This window comes from Poecilia reticulata, chromosome 6 (assembly GCF_904066995.2).
Source record: "Poecilia reticulata chromosome 6, P_reticulata-male-v2, whole genome shotgun sequence".
In the NCBI taxonomy this organism is placed as follows: domain Eukaryota; kingdom Metazoa; phylum Chordata; class Actinopteri; order Cyprinodontiformes; family Poeciliidae; genus Poecilia; species Poecilia reticulata.
In genome coordinates this window covers 14,645,394-14,671,706 of record NC_088835.1, presented here as the reverse complement: position 1 = coordinate 14,671,706, position 26,313 = coordinate 14,645,394, and the positions used below count along the sequence as shown (strand labels likewise).

General features: G+C 38.4%; 2 protein-coding genes across 8 annotated transcripts in view; both read right to left on the bottom strand.

Moving 5' to 3' along the window:
• necab2 (N-terminal EF-hand calcium binding protein 2) overlaps positions 1–2,776 on the bottom strand; it is a 102,198-nt gene extending 99,422 nt beyond the window's left edge. The window contains exon 1 of one of the 2 annotated variants that reach the window (XM_008411664.3): positions 2,404–2,776. In XM_008411664.3, the coding sequence (XP_008409886.1) occupies positions 2,404–2,730 (327 nt within the window). In that variant the 5' untranslated portion in view covers positions 2,731–2,776. The remainder of the gene's footprint in view (positions 1–2,403) is intronic. The other variant, XM_008411662.3, reaches the window with a different exon arrangement.
• A 2,218-nt stretch (positions 2,777–4,994) lies between these two features.
• The window catches only part of hydin (HYDIN axonemal central pair apparatus protein), a 69,619-nt gene continuing 48,300 nt past the window's right edge, over positions 4,995–26,313 (bottom strand). For 3 of the 6 annotated variants that reach the window (XM_081608015.1, XM_008411665.2, XM_081608017.1), the window contains 33 exons: positions 25,823–25,902; positions 25,533–25,688; positions 25,001–25,103; positions 24,565–24,769; positions 23,416–23,648; positions 23,197–23,339; positions 22,888–23,089; positions 22,161–22,269; positions 21,809–22,063; positions 21,547–21,689; positions 21,167–21,388; positions 19,996–20,159; positions 19,474–19,568; positions 19,033–19,264; positions 18,578–18,778; positions 17,429–17,555; positions 17,166–17,331; positions 16,231–16,378; positions 15,909–16,116; positions 15,586–15,807; positions 15,094–15,263; positions 14,529–14,727; positions 11,585–11,737; positions 11,334–11,504; positions 11,138–11,247; positions 10,808–11,027; positions 9,699–9,908; positions 9,439–9,602; positions 8,638–8,788; positions 7,812–8,042; positions 7,487–7,711; positions 6,650–6,931; positions 4,995–5,409 (listed from right to left, as the gene is read on the bottom strand). In XM_081608015.1, the coding sequence (XP_081464141.1) occupies positions 5,200–5,409; positions 6,650–6,931; positions 7,487–7,711; positions 7,812–8,042; positions 8,638–8,788; positions 9,439–9,602; positions 9,699–9,908; positions 10,808–11,027; positions 11,138–11,247; positions 11,334–11,504; positions 11,585–11,737; positions 14,529–14,727; positions 15,094–15,263; positions 15,586–15,807; positions 15,909–16,116; positions 16,231–16,378; positions 17,166–17,331; positions 17,429–17,555; positions 18,578–18,778; positions 19,033–19,264; positions 19,474–19,568; positions 19,996–20,159; positions 21,167–21,388; positions 21,547–21,689; positions 21,809–22,063; positions 22,161–22,269; positions 22,888–23,089; positions 23,197–23,339; positions 23,416–23,648; positions 24,565–24,769; positions 25,001–25,103; positions 25,533–25,688; positions 25,823–25,902 (5,910 nt within the window). In that variant the 3' untranslated portion in view covers positions 4,995–5,199. The remainder of the gene's footprint in view (positions 5,410–6,649; positions 6,932–7,486; positions 7,712–7,811; positions 8,043–8,637; positions 8,789–9,438; positions 9,603–9,698; positions 9,909–10,807; positions 11,028–11,137; positions 11,248–11,333; positions 11,505–11,584; positions 11,738–14,528; positions 14,728–15,093; positions 15,264–15,585; positions 15,808–15,908; positions 16,117–16,230; positions 16,379–17,165; positions 17,332–17,428; positions 17,556–18,577; positions 18,779–19,032; positions 19,265–19,473; positions 19,569–19,995; positions 20,160–21,166; positions 21,389–21,546; positions 21,690–21,808; positions 22,064–22,160; positions 22,270–22,887; positions 23,090–23,196; positions 23,340–23,415; positions 23,649–24,564; positions 24,770–25,000; positions 25,104–25,532; positions 25,689–25,822; positions 25,903–26,313) is intronic. The other 3 variants (XM_081608016.1, XM_008411666.2, XM_081608018.1) reach the window with 2 other exon arrangements.

The following is a 26,313-nucleotide window of genomic DNA, read 5'->3' as shown; positions in this document are numbered from 1 at the left end:
CAAATCAAATTTCTAACTTTTACACACTGCGGGACCATGATGGGAAGATCAAGAGTAATTAATGTTTAATCTAATGCAAATAATTAAACTTTTTTATTTACATTTTTTTAAGTTTTTTTATGACAGTAGTGGCTGTAATTCAACAGTACGAAGAGCAGAGACAGTAGAGGAAGACGTGCAGCAAATAGTGCAGGACCATCAGCTTTGAGGACTGTAGACTCTGCATGGTGCTCTGCCACTGAGCCATGTGGTTTAAATGTTTGAATATAAAAATGTATTTTTAGTGGTAGATTGGGATAAAATTTTACATATTAAAATGTTTTAATCTTTGTCAAATAAATAAGGGACATTGTTCCTTATAAATTAAAGTTTTTACATACTTCGAGTCATATCCATTTATTCAAGCATTCTGCAACCACTTGATCCATGCAGGATGAATGGTGTAAGGAGGGGTATTATCTGAATAGTTCGTCACGGCAACACAAAGACAAACAAGTCTAACAACCACGAATACACACACACTCAGGACTTGTATCTTCCTCATGTAAATTAAACAGTCACCACTCTAATGATAGTCTTTACAAAACACTAGAAAACTATTTTCTGAAGCAAAACAACAACAATGAGAATTTATATTTTTCCGTCATTATTACAGGGGAGCTAATTATGACACTTTGGCATCGCACGATTAGTATTTCTAAAATTAAGTGGTAGATTCTTGCAACCACAAGGCCAAAGCGAAGCTCATTACCACTGAGCAGAGCCACACTCCAAACGACAAGCTGCTCTGCATTGTTCTGCTGCCCGGCTGCACCCTGGGGCGCACTCAGCTCCACAGAAAGCAGTCAGATCTGGAGCTGTTTAAAGGCAGAGATGCTTTGGATGGAGGGAGAAAAGTGTTGTAGTGAATAGGTGGCATGTGTTTGTGAAAAGTTACAACAGAAACACAGAAAAACTGCAGAAAAAGACATGCAGAAATTGGAGACGGCAGCAGAAGGAAGGCAGAAGGGAAAGTGATGCATCTTCTAACCTATTAATAACGAATGCTTTTGATGAGAGAGGGATGACTGGAAGTGAGGAGAGGGGGAAAAGATGAAATGTATTTCAGAAACAGTAAGAACAGTACGAAGGGTTCAGAAGAAGATTGAGGATAAATGCAGCAAAAAAAAAAAAAACAGCACTAAGGAAGGTTTAATGAGGAGAAATGCTGCATGAAGCTGTGAGCAAACGGACCCACCAGGAAAGCACTTTGGTGTGAGACTTTGCCGTGATAATAATGTTGCGGGTCAATAGTATGGGAAAATGGAAGAACAATTAGCATTTCAGAAGTAAAGGTGATGCAGAAAACTGGAGAATAAATGTCACCGAATGAGTTCAAACTGAGTGTCAGCAGCTGCCAAGCTCAGATAATGAAGATAACCTAAATACTGAATAAATACACTATTAAAAATTGGAAATAGCTACAATATCTGGCTCGTTCACCACAAGTAATAAATGTTAAGGAGGTAAACAGCATTGTTTGAAGAACCAAGGTTATTTCCCAAATTCTATGTCATGTTCAGGTGGAAAACATCAATTATTTATACTTAAAACCCCAGAAAAGCAAGGCTTTTGTGCATATGCCTCTGATGACATCTCATAAGGCAACTCACCAAATTACTCAAAGGAAGGCTTTTACTTGTTCTCTGCACAACTGCAGAAAAACATTTTAGTTGCATAGCTTTCAAAAACAGTGTGACAAGACATACATTCAAGCAGCTTGAATGTATTTGTTTGATTGTGCAGCAGTTCAGTCAATCTTCCAAAAGTTGCTCTTTTTCAACTTATTGATCCATAGACAGGGGGCTTTCTTAGCAAGGTTTTTTCCTTCAGTGAAAATTTTGTTTGATTTTTGCAGTCTTGTAATGGAAATACAAGACCGCAAAAGTCTGTTAAAAAAAGAGATGCCTCTTTTATATGTCATGTTATTATACGTTTTTGAAGGAAAAAAGTACACCAATTGTAGACTTTAACCATAAAGTTTTCTTTCGTCTTCCTGGCAGGTTTACGCTGCACGTAGTTCCAGATGATTAAAAAAATGGATTCAGAAAAATGTTATTTGGCTGTATTGATAAGTTCACCGAAGGTACTTCTGTGCCGTCAATATGTTTAACAACTAAACTAAAGGTTAAAATAAACATCGATGGTGGCTGCTTTGACAAAAGTGCCATTAGTTTTTTTCTTTGGGTTTAAGGTTAAATCATCTGAAACCGTTTATTATTCGGGTTACTGAGTAAAAGGGTGCAGGCTGAAAACAAACTGGCACAGCCTTCAGAACATGTCGGTGCGTAAGTGCGCAGCGCGCTCTGGATGTCTTCATCCACCCACCCATCCATCCGCCTCAACCTGCAGCTTCATACTTACATCCAGGATAACCGAGATGCCTCTCCGTGGCTCCGGGGCGAAGAACTGCTCCTGAGCCACGGCCACCTCCTCCTTGCTGGAGGCGTACTCCCGGCTGGAGATGTTCTTGTTGTCGCTCATTTTGGTGACGATCCAGCGGACGAGCCCGTCGATTCCACCGGGCTGGGCGCCGCTGTTTCCGGACTGCGCTGCCGTCGCGGACTCGCTGTCCTGACCGGCTACGGGTTTCGGCTGCTCGCGGCTTTCCTGGGCTCGAAGTTTGGCTTGTTCTTTGTTCAGCAGTTTGTGGACCCCGTCCCTACAGTAACGCGCTGCCTGCTCACACATCCTTTTGCTGCGGAGCGCTCATGCTGCGCTCTATGGGGGAGAGAGAGAAACTCCCGCCCCCCCCTGCCCCCCCCCCCCCAACCCAACACTTTCCCTGTTACATCACCCACCCCAAAACACACCCATCCAGCTGCTATATTCCACATCTTAATAAAATCAAATGTGTTTGTGTGTGCGTGCGTGTGCGCGCGTGAGCGGAGAACGTATTTATTGGCAATTTAAGTTACAACAAATTACTTCATCTAACCGTGAAGCTACAATAAACTCCTACGAGACTCATCTCTAAAAGCAATAACTTGAACAGGCGTATTGCAACTGATGTGGGCATATTATCAAAAATATATTTCAAATTCATTAATTTCAAAAAAATAAAACGTGTTTTAAATAGATTAGTAATACACATAGCCTGACACGTAGCGCTGCTGTCAGTTCTTCTGACGAATTCAGCCTTACAGCTAATAAAAGCTCCTTTTAGATGAAAGAAAATTCCTATAGAAATTAAAGTCACAAAGGCTGGACAAAGAGCAGAGACACAAAAAGAGCACCACACTAGTGTTAAGTGCATATGGTGTACAGTACAGATGTCTCAGTAGTTTGAGACCTATGTATTTAAACCCCCATCTATTAATAAGAGTTTGAAATATATCACTCTCCGTATTACCTAAAAAAAAACTTTGTTTTTGATAGTTTTAAATGTGTCTAAATGTTTTCCATAATGTAAATTGACATGACTGAAACATCCTGCTTAAGACAAAAGTTTGAGAAGCCAGCAGAAGTTGAAAAAGAGACTAAAATGGTTAAATGGTGCCATTAGAAACCTTTGATAAATGTTTTAAATAAATTGCTATCTGTTAAAACTGTAAGTTCCTTTTTGTTGAATTTTATAGTTTTAATGTACTGAATGTATGCATAGATTTTACTATATTGCAGTAACTTGTGTTTTATGCAGGTAAAGGTAAATTAACAGATAATTACTCTTAAGATAATAAACATCGATTACAATGGTCCCCGTGGATTCATTAAAGTCCCTACACTGGCTCCCTGTAGCTCAGAGAATATACTTTAAAATACTGATGTTAGTTTATAAATCTCTGAACGGTTTAGCACCACAATACCTTAAAGATCTGTTATTACTGTACCAACCGTCTAGACCCCTCAGATCTTCTGGTTCTGGTCTGCTCTGCATCCCCAGAACCAGAACCAGATGAGGAGAAGCAGCATTCAGTTTCTATGCACCACAGATTTGGAACAAACTTCCAGAAAACTGTAAAACAGCTGAAACACTGAGTGCCTTTAAATCTCAACTTAAAACTCACCTGTTTAGAGTTGCTTATGGCTAAATTAGGGTTAGAGTGCCGGTTTTGATGTCTTCCATCTTTTTATGTCTTTAATGTTTTTAATTTCTTCTTCTTTCTTTTCGACGTTTTAATGATGTAATGTTTTTTGTTTTTTTGTTTTTATTTTTATTTTTTTTTAAATCTCTCTCTTTCTCACTGATTATTTCTGTTTTTATTTTAATTATGTAAAGCACTTTGAAATGCCTTGCTGCTGAAATGTGCTATACAAATAAAATTTGATTGATTGATTGATTAAGTTTACAAGTTGATATTATTAAATGTGTTTTAGTTATTTTTATATTAATTTAGCAAGAAATTATCCTAGGGATTCAATGTTTTCTGAGGATTGACTCAGTTTATTTGGTTTATACTTTTCTCAGTCATTTCTGAAGTAAATCTTTTTATCATGCATGGAAACAAAAGTAATACCCTTTCTTTGAGAATCTTGTCCAAGAGCATCAACAAGGTGTTGCTTTATCTCCGTTTTAATGTCCAATCTTATTAATATTACTTTACTACTGAACATCAACAGCAGGAAGTTCTTCTTCCCAAAGGGAGGATCAGAGGATTTTGCTTCATCCAGGAAACAGGAGTGTCTCCTGAACTGTCACTCCAGCTTCTCATTAGAGGTTTGTGTGTAGAGCATGTCTGATGTGACACATCTAACCTTTAGTAATGAGAGACTCCCCCAGCTCTGCCCTTTCCATTGAGTAGTGAGTCTTTGCTTCAATGTGCTGCATGTCTAACAGAACTCAGCACTGATTTGGTTGAATCAGGTCCTGCTGTTGAGCCAATGGAGTGACCAAACAGCAGAAAAGTCAAGTGAGGCACATTTGTTGAACCAATCTAGGGAGTACCAGAATTCAAATCCAGTCTCTTGACATGATTGCCCCCATGTGGAAATTAGAGTGCAATAACAGGAAGAGCTTCTCTGCAACATTTATTCAGTTTTTTAAAGAATATATTTTGAAACAAAATAATTAAAGCTTGTAGGTACTATATTTTTGGCATCAACATTTATACTTTAATTTCAAAAGAGTCTAACATCCCAGCTCACAAAATAGAGATAACCTAAGCTGAAATAAAGAAGGTTAGAACTTTCTATCTGCTTAGGTGTTTTCTTTATGCTTCCCTAAGAAGAGTGAGGCCGCTGACCCTTCAGGTAAAAGACCCATGAAATGGCATTGCTCCGGGCCTCTGGGTTCTGTCTGCAGACAGTCAACTTTCCAAACCATGGTCCAGGATGCCCTCCGGAAGGAACTTCAAAGGACACTACGATATTATGTGACTTTTTGGGGGGTATGTTCTCCATCTCTTTGACAGTAAAGCATGGGTTGTCAACCTAGAAGCAACAAAAATATCATTAGGTTACATAATTTTCACACGTGAATGCAAAAGAGAATAAGTTGTTGATTGAAGTCAAATATGCAAAAGTTAAAGAAAATGTAGTGCTGTGTGAAGAACCTATCAAGAGTAGAGGTGTGCTGATCGATTGACCACCAATCATTATCGGGCGATTTCCGTGAAAAAGTGTATGATCGGTGATCGTCGATCACAATCTCTTGTTGCCAATCACACAAACTGATCACCTGTATCTCACTTCGCCGCATGCGTGTGGAGCTCATCTTCTGTCCCTCACACTGCACAAGCATGCGGCAGCAAATCCTAAGTGATGTTGTGTGGAACTGTAATGTTCTAAAAGTGAATGGGTAAGTTTGCGTGTTGCATGTTAGTGTTATCACTAACATGACTCCTGGGTGTGCAGTTGATGTAGGAGGATGACTTTAATCATAAGTATTGACACAATGTGTCAAAATCATCTCTGAAAGGCTTAGCCATTGTATCTAAATATTAACATGTAACCTGGACGTAGAACAAGGAGCAGCAAAGAAGACAATCCGCATGTTTTCTAATGTTTCTGTAAATCAATAATAGGGGTGAAATGCAGAAGCAAACCATGTAGGAGCAGCAAATCATTTCTACTCTTACTTTGAATGGCCTCATTAATAATAAAAAATGTAATATTCTATAAATATCCAAATAATAACCAACAGAATCAGAGTTCTAGTAGCCACCTTTCATCCTATCAGAATCCATCCACCTATGTTACTAGATACACAGAGATGTTGAGGGTTGATGACCTGCTCAAAGTATACCCCTCTCATCTATTGGGCAAACACAACACCCCTGTTAACCTTGCTAGCATTAAATCACTACACAATAAGGATGGATGGTTAGGTGAGATGGATGTTTGTGCCTGGATTGAACAGGGCCTAAAAAAAGCCATGAGCTTAACAATGTTTGATCCCCCCAAAGAAAACTACACACAATGCAAATGAATGATTAAACAGCAGAAAGATGCCTTTTTCCAATGTGAGAGGACAAGTGGTAGAGCTATTGGATGGAGACAAAAGCTGCTGGTAGATTTTGTTGACCATCAGTGGGAAATTTCAGAATCTTTAGGTTTTTGTACAAGAAATAATGCAAAAAATAAACCAGCTTTTGATTTGTTCACACCCTGGATAGGGGGAACTATCTATTGTTCTACTCTTTAATCTTGTTAGGCTCTGCATGAATTTTACCTTCAAAGAGAAAGTCGTGGTCTTCAGGAACACGTTTTTGAAAGGGATGGAGACGTTGCTGCCCCCTTTGATGTTGTACGGGCCCTGAGGTCTTGGGAAGGTGCAGACTCCGTGCAAAGGAAATATGTATTCACCACCAATATCTGAGTTCAAGGTGAGCTTCCCTCTCACCTCGCCCAACTGATGTGGCTCAAAACGAACATCTACCTTCACCTCTGAGCCTGAAGGAAAACCGGGCAAAACACTGAGATTTTTTTCCACGATAAAATCAGGACAGTCACTCTGTAGGAGAGACAGAATAACACATGGTAAATGGTCTGTACTTATGTAGCACTACTTCTAGTCCAGAGTACTCTAGAGCGCTCGACACTACATTCAGGTGTCACACTTATAGTGTTAAACTACATTGTAGCCATAAAATGGCCCTTCCTGGCCAATATAAATTTCAAACTTTATTTAAGGTTTGATTTGCTAATTCTGGTGTCACTGGCCTAATTTCTTCAAGGTATACACGGGCATAAGGAAAAAAAGTGCTGCAGGTTGTCTGACAGAAGCAGGTATTGAATTTTGCCATTTTGCTTTGGTTGATGTGTTTATAGACCAAAGTGGGAGTTCTTAATGTTAATGCACTTAACAAATGGAACAAAAACTATTTCAGTGTTTGATCTGCCAATTACCAATAAGAATTAAGCAGATAAAAACGGCAAGTTTCTGATTTTTGGCAAATCTATTGGTTCATCTGTAATGAAATTTAATTGATATCTCTGTAATGTGTTGGCATTGTTATCTTTTTAAAACATTTCTGTAAAACAAGATTGAGATCTGTTAGTTTCTTACCCTACAGATGTACTTGGTTGCACTTTGGGAGTAATTAGTAAAATGAACGAAAGAAGAGTTGCTGCTCCCCAGTACAGTCTGGAAGTAGACAGTCTCCTCTGGTGGTGGGGAGAGAGCTTTGAGAAGCAGATTGTAGTGAAATTGGCCCAGGTCACTACTGCACAGGGTCAGACGTACGGTAGATTCGCCTACATGAAGAGGCAGATACTCGAAGTTCAGGGAACCCTGAGGAGAAGAGATGTACATACGCAGACATATTCAGGTCAGGTATATTCAACAAAGATAGATTTTTTTCATCAAAATGAAATTTGTCTTTGGTATTGACCTTTGACTGTCCCGGAACGATCTGCTGAGGTGGAGCCTTGATATCAGTACATTTACACTCTGTGGTAAAACTGGTAGCTCTGTTTAGGGGGTTCTCCACATGTACAACACCGCAGGCCACTTTGCGAACAGGCGTCTCCAGGTTGATGGTAGCCAGGACTCCTGGAGAGCCGACTTTAAAATTGATGAGGTAGAACAAGAACTCCCCTGTTGTTTCATTGCGAAATGTCGCCTGAGTAGAAAGATTAAAGTGTGGAGTGAGGGCCAGATTCATGCGGTTGTCAGACCGTTTCTTTTTCATGTATACTGGTGGGTCTCAACTGTGTCCTATGTGGGTCTAAAGTAAGGAACGTCATGTTCGATCAACTCTATAACGTATGTGCTGGTTATGGTGATCATGAGGAAGAGTCTAACATTCACACAGTTGCAGAGCATCAACATAGAGTATTTTACTTCTGCTGTAGCACTATATTGTTTATTTTTGTTTGTTTTTATTTTTTGCTTAATAACTTGTGCAAATTCTGCAGCAGTGGTAACCAAAAAAAAAGCACTGCACACTGTAAATTTTACTGTTTCAGCTGATGTCCACCAAACTAAACCTTTTAGCTCTTTTAGAAAATTGTGTTAAACTTGGAAGCCAATGCCATGGAAGTCTGGCTGAGCTAAACATTGACTTGTTAATGCTACAGCAAAGTATTTGTTTCATAAGGGTATTCATCTTCTTACACCTTGGAAATAGAAAGCTAATATGCAATAGTGTGATATGCATACTCACATAGTTAGAGAAACATACTCTCACAAACATAGATAAACTTGTTTGCCCAAACCTTTGTGGTGTATTCTCCCTCTCTGTATGCATTAAAAAACATCTTATAGTCCATCTTGGCCAAAGCGGGAACCTCAATGGACTTGTTTCCTAAGAGGAACACAGTCAGGTCTGGTTTGTCAGGTTTAACTACCTCTAGCAGCACAGAGAACCTGAAAACAGAAAAATAGTCAATATATTTGTTAAAACATAACACTATAAGTCTCATAGGACCGTGATAAATGATCATTTATTAGGGCCTCATAACCCAAGACCATTTATTATAGCCTCATAAGAGTTGTTAAATTTTTCATCTCCAGTTAAATACTAATAAATAAATATTAGATTTTGGTATTCATGTCATTCCCAGGTTTTGGATGAGAGTCCCTATCGTGCCTTTTTAAATTAACTGAGCTTCACGTACCTGTTGTTGGTCTATCAATCTATGATTTTATCACAGTCAGACAGGGATTTCAATCACTCCCTGTTTCTGTGTGCATCATTTTATAGAACATATTATTTTGCTGATTGAATGTATGCCATTCACAGTGATAGATCGGGTGCCGTAGTTTGTAGTCTCACTTAAATAAAGTCAGAAGTCCAAATCTGATTTTCCAATTTTTCAATATCTGTGTTCTTTAGCTATGTCTTTAATGGATCTCATTATAGAAAGGAATCAGTCAGGATAAGGTGATGAGTCTGATTGACCAAAATTGTTATTCACACACAAACTAATCTAGATGAGAAAAGTCCCATAGGCCTTTTTTATATGTTAGATGAAATTGGAATTACCATACATTCTATAATTGACTTCGTGTTTTACCTCTGCAGCCTGGTGAGCCAGTTGTTGACTTGGAGAAGAACAGAGTTTTGGGTTTTGGCAGACACCTCCTGTGAGATGAGGTCCTCTGCTTTTGGGGCAAACGCACTTCCTTGCAGATTGAACAGAATTCCCCTCCCACCAGGAAAAGAGAAAAAAACTGATCCCTGTGAAAAACACAAGTCTATTTTTTGACATTTTCACCCACCATTTTTAGCCCTAAATACAAAAATGCTTCCTTTGAAAGTAATATTTTTCTCTACCAGGTGCTTGTTTCCATCAGTCGTCATGCTCAGTGGTTTGTACGTGACGTCAAATGTCTTGCTTTGGTTGGGTTCAAAAGTCATAAAGTGAGCAGCACTCCATTGCTCACCCTTGATTACAAGTGTGACGTTGCAGGACTCACAGGTAGGGTTGGTTACGGACAGTGTCTGAGTTTGAGAGGAGCGCACTCGGCATGTGAAATTTATCACCTGGAGACAGACGTTTTGCAAAATGTATAAAATTAATCAAACCTGCCAGAATTTCTCTGGCGACCAACAACATGTCCTCTGACGCACATATTTAAAAGTTAAATAATAAAATACATCTGTATCTAAGCACAAACAGTAATAATAATGCAATCCCCTCAGCTTTTGTTGGACTTAAAATTATAATTTCTATCAAAGAACATCGCGTACATGAGCATGATGCACATTTTCTTTTGTTGTGATGCAGCAAAAACAGTCAACATGCTTTTGCAGCCTTTTCAAAGACCTTTTGTCCGTCTACTTTAGATAAATAAATGAATGTGAATGTGAAAAAACTTCAACACAAGCTTTCTGATTTATTTGATTCCTCGGATGCAGGACTTTAGGGGTACTCATTTAATTAAATCTAACTGCAAGAAGTTGTAGAAATCCTTAAATCTGTCAAAAGCTCCTGAGTCAAGCAAATGAGACAAATCAATTACATTATTTGGAGCTACCGTTTATACCATTTACACAATGAGGAAAAAGCAACTGACGTGGCAGCTTTTAGGAAAAAAACTCAAAAAAAAGAAAAAAGAAAATCAGTCTAAATGTAAGTTTGCATAATTTTTTTACTGCCCAGATCTATCTACAATATTACATGAAAAATATAATTAAATCTGATAGATTCAACTTTGTTTTTAAACATTAATAAACAGCATGTTTACTTTAAAGTGCTTTACAAGGCAACTAACTAAATTTCCTATTTAGAAATGTGACTTCAAATCAGCAATCATGAGGCCAGATTGGAACCAAAAAAACCTCCTTATCTTTTAACTAATAACCAAAGTGTGTATTAACAGTAATTATTTTAAAGACATGAAGCATTTCTATTTGTATGTAAAGAGAGAGTTCAGTCTAACCTCTTTGCTGATGGAAGGTGGGACGCAGGAACCTGTGACCGTCAACTTAATAAGTGGGGAGCCGTCGATGAAGCAGGACAGGTTCTCGTATCTGATGTCGTCACTGAGCTTCACAGGGGTAAAGGTCACCTCAAAGGGAAAGTCCTTGCCTGGGCAGATATATCCTTTTACTGGTGTGACTGACAACTCTGCAGGAAAATCTTGGGTTTGCCAATGAAATCTGGAAGTTCAGTGAACCGAAGCAAAACAGGGGGAAGAAATAAACCCAAGTGTTTGGGGATGTACTGATTCCATAAAAATACAGTGGGATATGCTGTTATTCAACATTACCTGACAGTAGTGTCACTAGAGTTCATCATGACAATCCTCCTGTTCGTCTGGCAGTTTTGGACCATAGCTCCAAAAGACACTTGGCTGCAGTCTAAATTGACATCCACCCCCTGGTATTTTTTAATTATAAATTACTACCAAATATTTCTTGAACAGAAACAGAACGTAATGATTGTGAGGGCAGATTCCAGCCAACCTTGCAACAGCCCTCGATGGTCAGCAGGTGGTGGAAGAACCCTTTGAACTCCGCCTGCAGCGTGACAGAAAAAGGAGCAATGTGCTGCTGAGGTGAAAACTGAATCTGCAGCTTGCAGGAGCCTCCACAAGATTTCAGCTTCATCTCGCCTAATGGGCTGACAGACAGGTCCTGGTGGCAGGAAGGCAACTATTAAGTCTGGCTTTAGTGGACTCCAGTTTAAAAGTTGATAACATTTGTGTTGTGCTTACCTTTGGATCTAGATTAGGATCTGAGTTCAGTATCAAATCGAAAGAAAGGTCTAGGAGGCTGTCATTGGCTAGGACGACCTGTTTGTTCACTTTTTCACCCAATGTTAGACATCCTAGTTTCATTTTCTTTTGTCGGAAATCAACCACTTCCAGCTGGGACAAAAAAAGCATATGTTAGGGTGATGAAAATGACTTTGGACAAATAAGAGAGACCACTTTAGAAGATTATTAAAAAGTAAAGAAAAATGAAGAAGGCCCCATGCCTTCCCCTTCACACCATACATCAGTTGATGCTTGATTTAGTAATTGTTTCTGTCAACAGATGTTTGCTCTTTTGGTCTAATTATTTGAAGGTAATACATTACAACTCATTTCTTTTTGAATAAAATGATGCACCCACACTATTGTTTCCATGCTAATGTTTATTTATATCTATGGGCAGATCTCAGTCAATCAAAATATTACAGTGATATATTTTAAGCAATTTACTTCTGTTAATTTAGCTGATTATGAATTATAGTAAGGAAAACACATAATTTAGTTTAGAAAAATGGATTGTCACAACTGAAAAAAAAACAAAAAAACATTTTAAATAATGATATATTCTGTTGTTCTCCACAGTGGTGGGAAAGTCTGCTGACTAAATGATTCTCAGCAGTCTCAGACACCTGAGACTAGCATGGTAAGCCATGATAGGTCACTGCTACAGAAGCTGACTGTTCACAGAGCGCTATAGAAGTGTTGTAAGCAAATACACTGCTCAAAAAAATAAAGGGAACACTTAAACAACACAATATAACTCCAAGTAAATCAAACTTCTGTGAAATCAAACTGTCCACTTAGGAAGCAACACTGATTGACAATCAATTTCCCCTGCTGTTGTGCAAATGGAATAGACAACAGATGAAAATTATTGGCAATTAGCAAGACACACTGGTTCTGCAGGTGGGCACCACAGACCACTTCTCAGTACCTATGCTGTTTGGCTGATGTTTTGGTCAGTTTTGAATGTTGGTGGTGCTTTCACACTTGTGGTAGCATGAGACGGACTCTACAACCCACACAAGTGGCTCAGGTAGTGCAGCTCATTCAGGATGGCACATCAATACGAGCTGTGGCAAGAAGGTTTGCTGTGTCTGTCAGCGTAGTGTCCAGAGGCTGGAGGCGCAACCAGGAGACAGGCCAGTACACCAGGAGACGTGGAGGAGGCCGTAGGAGGGCAACAACCCAGCAGCAGGACGCTACCTCCGCCTTTGTGCAAGAAGGAACAGGAGGAGCACTGCCAGAGCCCTGCAAAATGACCTCCAGCAGGCCACAAATGTGCATGTGTCTGCACAAACGGTTAGAAACCATCTCCATGAGGATGGTATGAGGGCCCAACAGCCCAACACCGTGCAGGACGCTTGGCATTTGCCAGAGAACACCAGGATTGGCAAATTCGCCACTGGCACCTTGTGCTCTTCACAGATGAAAGCAGGTTCACACTGAGCACATGTGACAGACATGACAGAGTCTGGAGACGCCGTGGAGAGCGGTCTGCTGCCTGCAACATCCTTCAGCATGACCAGTTTGCCAGTGGGTCAGTAATGGTGTGGGGTGGCATTTCTTTGGAGGGCCGCACAGCCCTCCATGTGCGGTTGGCCCTGGGTTCCTACTAATGCAGGACAATGCTAGACCTCATGTGGCTGGAGTGTGTCAGCAATTCCTGCAAGATGAAGGCATTGAAGCTATGGACTGGCCCGCCCGTTCCCCAGACCTGAATCCGATTGAGCACATCTGGGACATCATGTCTCGCTCCATCCACCAACGTCACGTTGCACCACAGACTGTCCAGGAGTTGGCGGATGCTTTAGTCCAGGTCTGGGAGGAGATCCCTCAGGAGACCATCCGCCACCTCATCAGGAGCATGCCCAGGCGTTGTAGGGAGGTCATACAGGCACGTGGAGGCCACACACAATACTGAGCCTCATTTTGACTTGTTTTAAGGACATTACATTAAAGTTGGATCAGCCTGTAGTGTGTTTTTTCACTTTAATTTTGTGTGTGGCTCCAAATCCAGGCCTCCGTTGGTTAATAAATGTGATTTCCATTGATGATTTTTGTGTGATTTTGTTGTCAGCACATTCAACTTTGTACAGAACAAAGTATTCAATGAGAACATTTCATTCATTCAGATCTAGGATGTGTTATTTGAGTGTTCCCTTTATTTTATTGAGCAGTGTACATTAGTGGAAAACTGAGTGGAAGGAAAAAGTGTGATAAAAAAAAGGTGTACAAACAAAAATGATAACTGCAACCTCAAGAAGATTGTGAAGCAAGGGGGTCCAAGAGACTGGAGGAAGGTGGGGATTTAATCCTAAGTCTATTCTTCAAAATGCATCTAACCCAGATTTATCCATGCAACAGGCTACAACTGTCACATTGCTTGTGTTAGCTAACACATGAAGCAGAGGCAATATTAGAAGGCTCATAATTGGACTACACTGTTGCTTTTTTTCAGGACTCTTTTTATATGAAGGCAAATTTAGCATTTTATTTACAAAATCAAGGATTTGGAGTCTGGAGGAAAATTGATGAGCTCAGTTCAGAGGTCAACCATGAAATTTTAGACTGCGTTACTTGATTCTCCAGCAGGGCTTGGCACCTTACCATAGTGTCTGTAGCACCGATACTATGGTTTAATAACCACAGTATTAGTAAGCTTGACTGATCTAAAGCCCATAGAGAATCTATTAGGGGTGTAACGACACACAAAATTTCCCTTTGCCACATTTCTTGGTTTTAAAGTCATGGCTCAATACTTACTAGGTCCTCTTTAAGAAAGAAGAACATCATCTTTGACATATACTACATTAAAAGCAAGCAGCAGTATGCTCAATGTATGGTGCTTTTTAGTTCTTTTACTTGAATTTTGTCTTCTGTGTTTTTTACACTACTTTCTCACCTTTAATTCAATCCCTTCTCCTTCTACCTCCACTTGTTTTGTGTCAGAACTGTCTAAGACAAAAAGGAGCTTTCCACTATAACGACAAGTCTTCTGGGGGCAGAAGGTAATTGGTACCGCCATAATACCACCAGGTCTCAAAATATCTGGCTGGAAGTCCACCTTGAAGATTGATGTGTTTTGAAACTGGCACTGGACACTGATGAAAAGAAAATCAAAATACAGTATTTGAAATTTTTAAACCCATTCAATTGTGGATTTAAAAAAAAAAGATAAATACACAGATTTTTTCCCAGCTCTTTCATTAATTAAATTATTTCCAATACAAATCTAAATTTATAAAGCCATAACTAGCAATCAAACATGGATTGAGGTAGGCTTTCAAAATGAGCTCACTTTTATTTTACAAAATAAAAGTCACACTCATTATAAAAGTATGTCCTAAATTATTAGACTTATAAAAACACATTTTGTATTTCTGGGCAATATGCCAATGTTCAAGGGCTATATATTTGGATTGGGCACATTTGCTATTTACAGCTACCTGATGCCGATAGACACATACCTGACTTCGGTACTGTCTTTGTTGTGAATGAGAAGAGTGTGGGATGGTGGTACCATACCCGGACAGAACAGGAAACACATTCCAAAGTTAAACTTTGTGAAGGAGAAGTCAAGGCTGGGTGCAACGGCTCTGCCTTTAATGGAAAGAGTATAGGTTGGACCGGGCTTCACCTGGTGGGATGAAAGAAAGAGGGAAAAGATGACAAAAAATCAACAAGAAAGAAAAATATTAAATATATTTAATTTATTATTTGCTCAGTCAGCTATCACCTGATGTCCATCTGACACAAATTGGCATTGCTTTATTAAACTTAACTTGAATTAATTGTAATTATTTTTCTGGAACTTGTTGTGTACTTTTTACTTAAAGAAAACAGATGACACAGTCATTTTCACATTCCCCAACAACTTGCAGTGCAAGAAAGTCAGCTCATTCTACAAACTTCTACATAGGACTGAAAAGATGCAGATAATTTAAATAACTTTATCTTACCCTGACAATAAGTTTGACACCGCGGAGGTTGCACACGCTCTTAGGGGAAAAGACCACTGATACCTTGAGCTCCTTCCCAATCTGGATAACGCCATTTAGAGGATTCACCTTTAATTGCTGAAGTTTCTCTCCGAGACCTGTCAACTCAAAGCTGGCTTCCAGTCTAAATCTTGAAAGATTGAACACCAGGAAATTGTAGGTAGATAGTTCTGAAATGCCCACCTATAATTCAGGAATAAAAAGACCAACATGCTCATTTAAAAGCTCAGATGTTAATGTGTATAATTTGTATTTCAGTATTTATATTGTTAAGGAGTGGTGACCTTTCCAAAGTCTAGTGTATCTTCCTGGTTAGGGAAGAGCTCTCTGAGATTCCCGTCTGGCTCCTGAATCTGAACTGAAACTGGCATGGAGAAACAATCAGCCTTAACGTTGAATGAAAGTGGTTCTGACTTCCTCTTCACTTTCAAGATCGGTTTGAAGTTTATATATCCCTTTGAGGAAGGTGTGAAGCTCACCAACAGTGGTAACCTACAACCAATAGAGTGCAACAAATCAAGGAAACAAATTTCAACAAGAATGGTACAAATGCTTTACCATAAGGACTATTATTTTGAATGTGAAAATAATAGTGGCTGATGTAACCTATTCTTGGGCATCACTATGCCATCCATGGGCTTTAAACTCAGCCTGCCCTGATGATCTTCAGTGACAAGAGACACCGGCAGGACAGAGAAGTCGAAAGGTTCTTCCTCTGCATTCACCAGATCAATTGTCTGCTCCAACATATGGCCTGCCCACACACAAACACACACATGATAGTTTATGGAGTATTTAGAATTAAAGTCTGCCACAATAGGAAAGATAAGAACCACACTTTTTTGGCTAAATTTAAAGACTTTTTGTGGACTACAGAAAATTGCAATTGTTTACGTTGAATACATGCTGCAAATGCCACACGTTATGTAGCATACATAAACGTCCAAGCTAAGGCATTTAGGTCAAGATATTTTGTTATATTTAAATAAAACAAACAGGTATTTTAAATAGTTAAAATATGTGTGACTAAACCTATGCTGTCTACAGATTCAACAGTGACTCTTGTCACATTGAGGTAAGTTAGGAATTTTAACACTGAACCCATGTCCATCCCTAAGTGATAAAACAGCAAAGATGCTGTGTTTTGTTTGTTTATATACGTATATCTCTTACGCGGCATGCAGGAGTGAAAACAGTTTTGTAAATCTCTGCTAACTAAGGGAACACACAAAGAAGTTGACGTTACAATGCTACCTCCACTAGCTGTGTCACACATGATAATCATGCTAACTGTGCCAATTGTGCAAAAACGCTAAATAACTTAAAATGTTATTTAGACTCCACTAAAATAACAGTGAAGTCTGTTTAATTTCGGAGTTTTAATGGACACATCTTTTTTTACCACACAGTGTGACACCTAATCTGGCCCTAGTATAAATAAGTGTTATAGAAAACACTCATAAATAATTCACAGAACGTTATATACATAAGAACATATATATTTGGTTTACGTTAATGAATAGACATCTGTCTGTACATACCAACAATCACATCCCCAAAGTCAAGATAAGGTTTGTCAAGATAGATGCATGGTTCTCTATAAGTTCCCACGAATAAGAAGGGAAAAGACAATGACTTATTCTCAATCAAGAAACTCCACAGTGACTCCACTGACCCCTGGTGTTCAGCAACATATTCAAAACACATCTGTAGACAAATCAGAGAATGGATAACACTGTGAAGACTTAAGTGAGCTTGAGACAGAGAAGATAGATGGTAAGACTGACAGACACAAAGTTCTTACCTCCACTTTCACCCCTGGTGGGATGGTCCCAAAAGAATTTAGACAACGAAAAGAACTGGACGCTTTGTCGTAACACCTCCATTTATATGAGTAAGCCGTCTTGGTCGGGTTAATCACATTGAACGACCTACAGAATCAGACAAGAGAACAAGGTTTTAGTTTCTTATACCAATGGTTCTCAAACTGTAGTACAAGTAGAAATGCTGGGCAAGCTTCAGAGGAACTTGGCAATTCTGCAGAATTATTGACAGGCTAATAGGCTAATGAACTCTAATAGTCCAAAGTATTTGTTGAAAGCACATAAAGCGTTGCTATAAACAGAAACGTCCAAGAAGGGAAAGTGCAGTGAAGAACATTTCAAGAACTGCAAGCAAAACTAAAGTGGACACTGAACCAAGAATAAGTGCCAAAAGGTGATTAAACTGCATTTGACAGCCAGAATGTCCATCTGGGAATGACATCACACTCAACTTGAATATGTTTGAACTGTGAAGGGGAACACAATAGTATACCCCAGTTGATGCAGCTTTGAGGCCAGGCTATGTTTCCAATAAGTTTCAAATGAATGGCAGCCATTACTGGATGCTGATATTGGAGTTGTTGATTAACCTCCGACTTTTCCATTTGAATTTCTCAAATCTCTCTGTTATTTTTTCCAAATTGGAGGCAGAGAATTAAAATATAGTAAATGCATGCTTTTTAACCAGACATGCAGTTCCAATACATTTTTCTACTCTTTTTTTTTTTAGAATAGAAAAGAAATATTATTTTGTTGCTCTGTTGGAAAAAGTAGGTGTGCCAGCAGCAAAGTGACAGTCAAATGAAAGCGTGACTTTCCACAAAAGGTAAAATATACTGCTCAAAAAAACAAAGGGAACACTTAAACAACACAATATAACTCCAAGTAAATCAAACTTCTGTGAAATCAAACTGTCCACTTAGGAAGCAACACTAATTGACCCGACGAGGGTCCCCGTTGTCAATCAGTGTTGCTTCCTAAGTGGACAGTTTGATTTCACAGAAGTTTGATTTACTTGGAGTTATATTGTGTTGTTTAAGTGTTCCCTTTATTTTTTTGAGCAGTGTATAACACAACCTAAGAAATACATATCAATGAGGATAATAGCCTCCTGTCATTTAATCTATTACCTTGTTATGGGTGCTGATAAGCCAAGGGATTTGAACTCTAAAACTCGAGTGCTAGGATCCAGAGGCTGGTTGAACTTGGGGCTGTGGCGGCTACTACTCATGTAGTCTGAGTCCTTCAAATCAAAATGGATATCAGGCAACAGGCTTTTACCACACACTGTGATACAAGGAGGTTGGTTGCCATTCTCCAAGTTTGGAATACTGAAAAAACAGAGATATCCATAACAAATAAAACTTTATATTGTCAGGGCAACCAATACAACGTTTCTTTTAGATTAGCCAAACATAAGTATGCTTAAAGATTTTTGCATTGCCAGTTCTAAAAAAAAAATTAAGAACCACTCTTTTATAAACGAAAGAGCAGTGAATTAGAGTGGTTTTGAGCAGAAGATGTGGCTACACCTCTAATATGCTGACCACTGAAAAATGCACTTGCCTTAAATGCCTTTAATTACCTGCAGAGCAGTCTGCCCTGAAATTGTGATACTTCCACAGGTGAAAAGCAAACATTAAAGGTTTGGGTAACACCAGGATCTATGGTCCCAATTCTGGGCTCCACAGTGAATGGAGCCAATTCAGGGTTTCCCATGAGTGGTGACACTGCATTGCTCCGATTACTGGAAGGCCTGTCTGAACTGTTGTCAGGATGAGAACTCCAGCTCCCATCTGTCACCAATGACACGCACTCTGATTAACACAGAAACATTTTTAAAACACTAAATGTACAATGTATTGGAACATTGGAACAATAAATTATGTATTGCTGTATGTATTGCACAATACATCCTGTCCAACTTTAAGTATTAGGATACTAAAACAGCAATTAAACCTAAAATTTGAAACAAATATTTGAGATCATATTCAAATACTAAATTCATGATAAGAGCTCCTTTTACCTTCTTCTTTAAGATCTGTAACCTCACTGCATGAATCCATTTGGACTTGCCAGGAGAAATCCACTTCCACATTGCCCTCATTGATAATCTGCAGTCTTTAAATACAAACATACACAATCATTTTTAGAAAAAAAAACTACAACAGTTGAATATCAAGTATTTAATCCACACACACAAACTATACATTAAAACAGATCTTTAAGTAAGTGTCTGTAAATGAAGTATATTTAAGTACAAGTACTTAAAAGGTACTTAAAAGATTAAGGTACTTAAAAGATTTAGTGGAATAATATATGAAAAAAAAGTGACACCTAAATTATCAAGGAAAGAGCAGACATGGAAAATTATGTGTTGCATATGCACATTTCTAATTGAAAGCACAAATACAGAGCAGTGTAAATAAAAGCTTAAAATATTTTTGGTCTCTAACTTTTGAATAAGCATGAGTGTCAAATATGCATATGCCACACAAACATTCTCAGACATAATGTACTTGGCTGACAGTGGTTCAGTCTGACTTACTGGTGGAGCTCGGTTTGGAAAAGCACGGTGTCTTTAAACTGGATGTTGCTGCTGCTGCAGCAGCTGAACTTTGAGTAATCACAAATTGCCCTTATTTCCAAATCCAGACTCCACTGAGAGCCCTCAATCACAGAACAGAGAGGTTCAGGATTCGTCTCAATCACCTGAAAGCAAGCAGGCAAATTAGTTAGCGTATCTAATCAATGTCCAGGTTCATCTCTTTAAATAAGAATAGCACTGATATACTTTTTCAGTGGATTAAAAAAAGAAACTCATACTGTACATCATAGATTTTTTTTACAGAGTGATATTTAGAGCCTTTGTTTCTGTTAATTTTAACAATTATGGCTTGCAACTAAAACAAAAAGAGTTTCTTGCTTTTATTTATGTTTATAATTAAGGTTTGAACATTAGCTACATAACATTAAAAAAATTAAACAGATTCTGCCAAATGAAAAGGATGTCTGAGTACTGTATAGTTTATGTACTATACTATCCTTGGTTGGCACTTCCTTGCATAAATTACTGGTCTGAAGGCGATCAACTTGTGTTGCTGTCTGTGTTGATGAAATCTGGGACCTTCATTTCTAAATGGTATGTAAAATTTATTTTCATTCGAAAGGAGAATTATTGTCTTTTACTGTTATTGTATCTGGTTCAGTAGAGACGGTGTGACGTGTAGTCCACTTCCTGTATATTTCAGCATGTAGTAGCTGTTGAATTGTAACTACAGTCCTCACATTATCTTTTCCAAATTCTCAATGATTTATCAAGGCTGCTGTTATCTCTGTTGTGCCCCCTTTTTCTAGCAGCCTTTTACTTCCAATCAACTTTCCATTTGTCAATGACAATCTCTTGGACAACTGTCACATGTCACAGTTTTTCACATGTTGAATAGGCCATAAATGACATTCCTGAAAAACCAAATTTCAAGGGCTTTATTAGCTTTTCATTAGTATACTAAGAATAGCAAATCACTCTTTGTAATGAACCTTATACATTCCTAAAACACACACATTATATATTTATAGATATATACAATTATATTGAGCAAATATGAATACACTTCCGAAAGAGGCTCATTTGTCAGGTTAAAAGTACCTTTCAAAGATAACTTCTAAGCATATATTAAACATATTTTTGTTAAGCCTATTATTGAAACCACTGCTACCTTTTTACTGTCAAGCTGTCGAGACTCTTTTAAAACCCTGTCTGAAGCACTTTGCCATGTCGCCGTTCTATGACGGTCATCCCAGTCGGCCACCTCCTCTATCGGTTGCTTGAACTCCACCTCACTAATCTTACAAGTCATTTGTTGCTTCAGAGTCAGTGGCTGCCTGGACCAGAAGGTGACGGTCACTTCCTTAGAGCACATAGCATGAAGGTGCCCAACCTGTGTTAAAAAAACAAAAGAAAAACACAAAATTTTCATGTTACCAAAAGTAGGCAAAGTGAAGATTTACTGAATAAAAATATGAAACAGTGATTCTATTAGTTTTAGTTGAATTATATTTTGTGTTGATTATATTTTTAATCCATTTAAGAGTTTACCTCTGGTGAAAATGTGACATTTGGTTCACTGGAAGGCCACTCGAACTTCACCACCTGGTTTTTGCTGTGGTTGGTCATAGTGAAGCTTTCTTGGTATTTACAATCTATATAGCAGTCACCAAAATGAAGCACCTCACATAAACCTTTGAAAATGAAACAGATTTGTCAGGAAACTATAACGTGACAAAAGCCATTATTTTTCTAAACAATTCCAGTATGCAGTAAAATTCTCTATACCCTCACAGTTCCCTATTTTGTATACCTTCCGCTTCATCTTCTTCATCCTGCGGTGAGCTGCTGATGTTATCGAGAGACACCATTTCCTGATAAGTCTCTGCCATCACATGTACTATGGTGTTACTGTACTGGTTGTCCTTCACTTGCACTGCCATTGACGTATCAACTCTAACAGATTCGTTGGAGCAAAAGCTGACCGCAAAACTCTTCTCTTCATTCACGTTAAGCCTCACAGTGGCTTTGTGGACCATTTGACCCTCTGGAACATGGGAACCAATGTCTGTCAGGAAAGACAAAATATGAAAGGTTTTGCAACACAGAACAGGACAGAGAAAAAAAGAAATACAAGAGATATTTCACAATAAAACACACATTACCTGATGGAGGAGGTTGCTGAAGTGGTTCGCACTGAACAGTGCTTTTGGTGTCGCCCGGAGGAGGTTTTATTGTAAACACACCATGTTCATCCACCAATACAATTTGTACCTTTCACAACAAATAATATAAAATTACAAATAATTGTTACTGTATTTGCAAGCATATATTACAAGATATTGTCAAATGGTTTGAAAAAGTTAATCTAAATTGATTTGTTAATAAATAAGAACAAAATAATGAAAAAAAAAATCATTTGCGCTTTTTCCACAAACTGAACCTGTAGTTTAAATTTTGGCCCAATTCAGCTCTTGTTTGATTCATCATGACGAGGTTGAATGTTGGGCTTTCCAAAGCATACTTTTATTGGTTTGCCTACCAAAAACAGGTTAAAGTGGGTTCCTGTTTATGTTACTAGAGGAGGAGGTATAAAAACAACATTGCTTTATTTTTCATTAAAAAAAGAGAACACACTATAAAAGACAGCCTACCCGGTTGATGCTATGATCAGCTATTTTTGGTCAAACAAAGTGTCAGTCCAAACATAGCTAGCACTATTTTTAACTAACGATGTAACAACTTGGAAACTAATGGCATCTTAAAGTCACGGTATGTAAATTTTCTCTTAAAAATGTTTTTTTACACATTTGTTAAACTAATTATTATGTCGTGATAGTAAAAGAGGGTCTGTGAAAAAATCTAGCGCCTTAAATTTTTACCAAAACTCACTTGCGCTTCTATATCCCCATCATTGAGAAGCACCAAAGGTAAAGCGTGTCTTCTGCCCACCAAACTTCGTCTGAACTGCATCACTGGTTCTCCCTTGCTCCCTCTCCCTCCCCGAGCTGGACGCAGGACGCAGACACTGGGGAGAGTCCCCTCCCCACTTAACTGGAACTCCACGGTTTGGTTAACTGATGTGTGTTTTGATCTTGATACACCAAAAGAAAGCAAACTTCATAAATATCTTTCACAAAGGACGTAGGATTATTGCTTAGTTTTTCAAACAGCACAGTTTTATTGGGATAAAAATTTCACCTGGAGAGCCCCTTGGTTGTAATTTCCACCGCAGCACTGTATGGCCGGATTGCCAGTGGTGTGAAGGTGACCACAGCATAAGTATGTGACTGGTTCAATATGTTCAGCGTTGTTGCAGACAAGTCAAATACTTGTCGAGGCGCCTGAAAGCAAACGCATCATGTATTTTTCCATTGTAACTCTCGAAACATGTAGATAAAACGGCTTTAAAAGTCTCACCTTACTTCCACTATTTTTGATGGCCAAGTTAATTGTACAAGGGACCTTGTTGTTGTTGATGAGTTTAAAGCGGGCTTTAGAGGTTTTCCCCACTAGAATTTTGTTAAAACAAAATTTTTTCTCATCCATGACAAAAATGCCTTCAGCATTGGCAAACTGCTCTGAGGACAGCTGGTCACTGTTCTGACACAAGTAGTGTTCTTCAAAGATGTACTCCGGATCTATCACGATGCCTGTGCGAAAAGAGAGACATAAAATAATGCTTTGGAAAAATATGCTGACTCAAAGGTAGGGACAGTTTTGCAATCGACTTCTTTTCTTTGAGGTAACATTTCCAGTTTACAATAGTTCAAGGCCTTTTTTTTGTCAGATCAGAGAAGGTAAGCCTTTAGTCTATAGGATGCAGTCAATGATTTCTAAGACAACAGTATAATTTTAAACCAACAGATCAGAGGGTTATTTCTATTTTGTTCCCAGTTTTTGTTAAGAAAGCACAGGTCCAACCAAGACAGAAATTACAAATCACATATCACCTCTCTCCCATATTGTCCACTCTGAGCTCCATCAGACTACCCAGGAGAAATTAGCAGACACCTGGTGGAGTCTGCTGAGCTCATTATATGAGATAGTTCTCAGTGATACACCCATAAAAACGTTGTCAAAGGGTCAACAGAGGAGCGCTGTTGTGATGACTTCATGAGGACGGAGTTTCGAAAAGAGCAGAAAAGACAGAAGCCCAACTTCAGGGCAAATTTCTTCAAGTCATATTTGATATGTATAGCATTTTTATAACAACTGAATGTAATATTGTTACTCGATTGGATTATAAAATGGTACTATGTACTCGGAAAATACATGCAGCTGCTTTAATTATGTGCCCAAATTTCTTCTCATTCTTTTAAAACAAACTCCATTACAATTTATGGTGGACACACTGTATTTTTAAAGTGTTGGATAATTTTCTTTTAAATAGCTCTTTTATTGACAAATGAATCTCCCATCATGTTGGCTCATTAAAGTCTCCCACAGAGGCTCATTTTATGCCTAATCATGCTACTCGCCAGCTGGAAATTATTCCATTTAGATGTGAATCATGCACATGCATTATTTTTAAGTTGGATTTGTCATGTAGGGACACTCATTTCTCACCTGGTTTGCAAACCTCAGCCAGCAGTCTGTATGCGATACCGTCAGGCTGTTCTGAGAGGTCACGGCCAGCGATGTCAATAAGCAGGCCCTGGTTCCAAATGCCAAGCTGGTCAGCTAAACAGACAACGCTTATCTGCTGCTGAGTCGCAGGCTGCACATTTCCACTGCAGGGAGACAGGCAGAAAATGCCCAAGTTGAGGGAAGCCTGTATGTATGGGAAAATTTCGAGTAGAAAGAAGAGTAGATGAGAAAACAGAAGTAGACAAAAAAAGGAAAATAAACATCAAATAGCAAACTCAAATCACGATTATGGCAGCTTGTACTTTTACGTTTTATAGATATGGAAAATGGTCAAAAAGACAAAACAACTATTGTACATGATGAAAACCATGTGATGTCTGTTAAAAAAAAAAAAGAACTGGTAGTAGTTGCTTACATCCCGAGAACCCGATTCTCTGTGATGATCTTGTTTTGCTTCGAGAGTGCCACTGATGGACTTTGATGAACCACAATCTCTTGCTGGCACCCTAGATCTTCCTCTAAACTCAGGATTAAAGGCAGAAAATTGTTCAATGCAATTGAAATAAACCTAGAGTAAAATTTTAGGAGCTATTAAACAATTAAATTGAAATCTGTGTTGGACAGTCAACGGCTGAAGTTGCTCTTATCAAGAAAAATATGTTAAAGACTACAGATTTCAACTATGAGAGTCCTGCCTGTTCTGAGTCGGTCAAACATATCGTTTCACACTCAAAATACAACTTTATAAAAAGCTAAAAAAAAAAATTTTTGCATGAGATATAAAGAAGTCCAAAAGTTTTAGAAGTTCTATACAGTTTAGATTTTGTAATGTAAGCAATATTATATTTGTGCTTAGTGCATACTATAAAATACTAGGAACACAACAAAACATTTATCACTATTCAATGGATTTCTTAGCAAATCAAAAGCCCAATCTGTATTCTTACCCAACCTTGATATGGTTACTAAACTCTGAGAATATGCGAGTTAGGGTGAAATGGAATGGGAAGAGTCCGTGGTTATCTATTGTGAAGCTCTGGGTTTTGTCGGAGCCATAAGCCATTGGGCCAAAATCAATGTCGCATGCAGGTGTTATTTTATATCTACAAAGACACAAACAGAAATTTGATCATCTTCACTAAAGATTCAAACAACAGTTACTGGAGTTACGTTTTCATGCTTTTGTTATGTAATAATGCTTCAGTGTCAGAGAAAAATGAATATTAATAGCAGTAACCTGGAGAAAACAGACTGCAGCGAAATCTTGATGTCAATGCTGGCTATGGTTTCTCCTCCTTTAATGCTGGGTTCAATGATCTGCAGAAGATGATGTTACATATTAAGTCAAGCTGTTGCTTTAGATCAGAGGACGACAACTTCCGTCCAAAACAGCCACTTTTCAGAAACCTCTAGTTGCTACTTCTTCAAACACACCAAAATTAAAGAGCTGAACTAACTTAAGCTTTTTGTACACATATCACTGTATCTGTGTATTCTTTGTTCCCTTTTCACCTATTAAGGAGTATAATGCATTTTCCCCCCTTGTATATGTCTAAAAGTAAAGCAATAATATATGTTCTGCAGAGACCCGATATAATGCCAGATGTTTAGATGTTTAAAAGACGAATCTAAAGTTGTAGGACGTTGGCTTAGGACAGACAAAAGAATTGCTTCCAGTTTACATAAACCTGAATTTCTTAAGTAATTTTATAAATCAGTAGAGCTGAT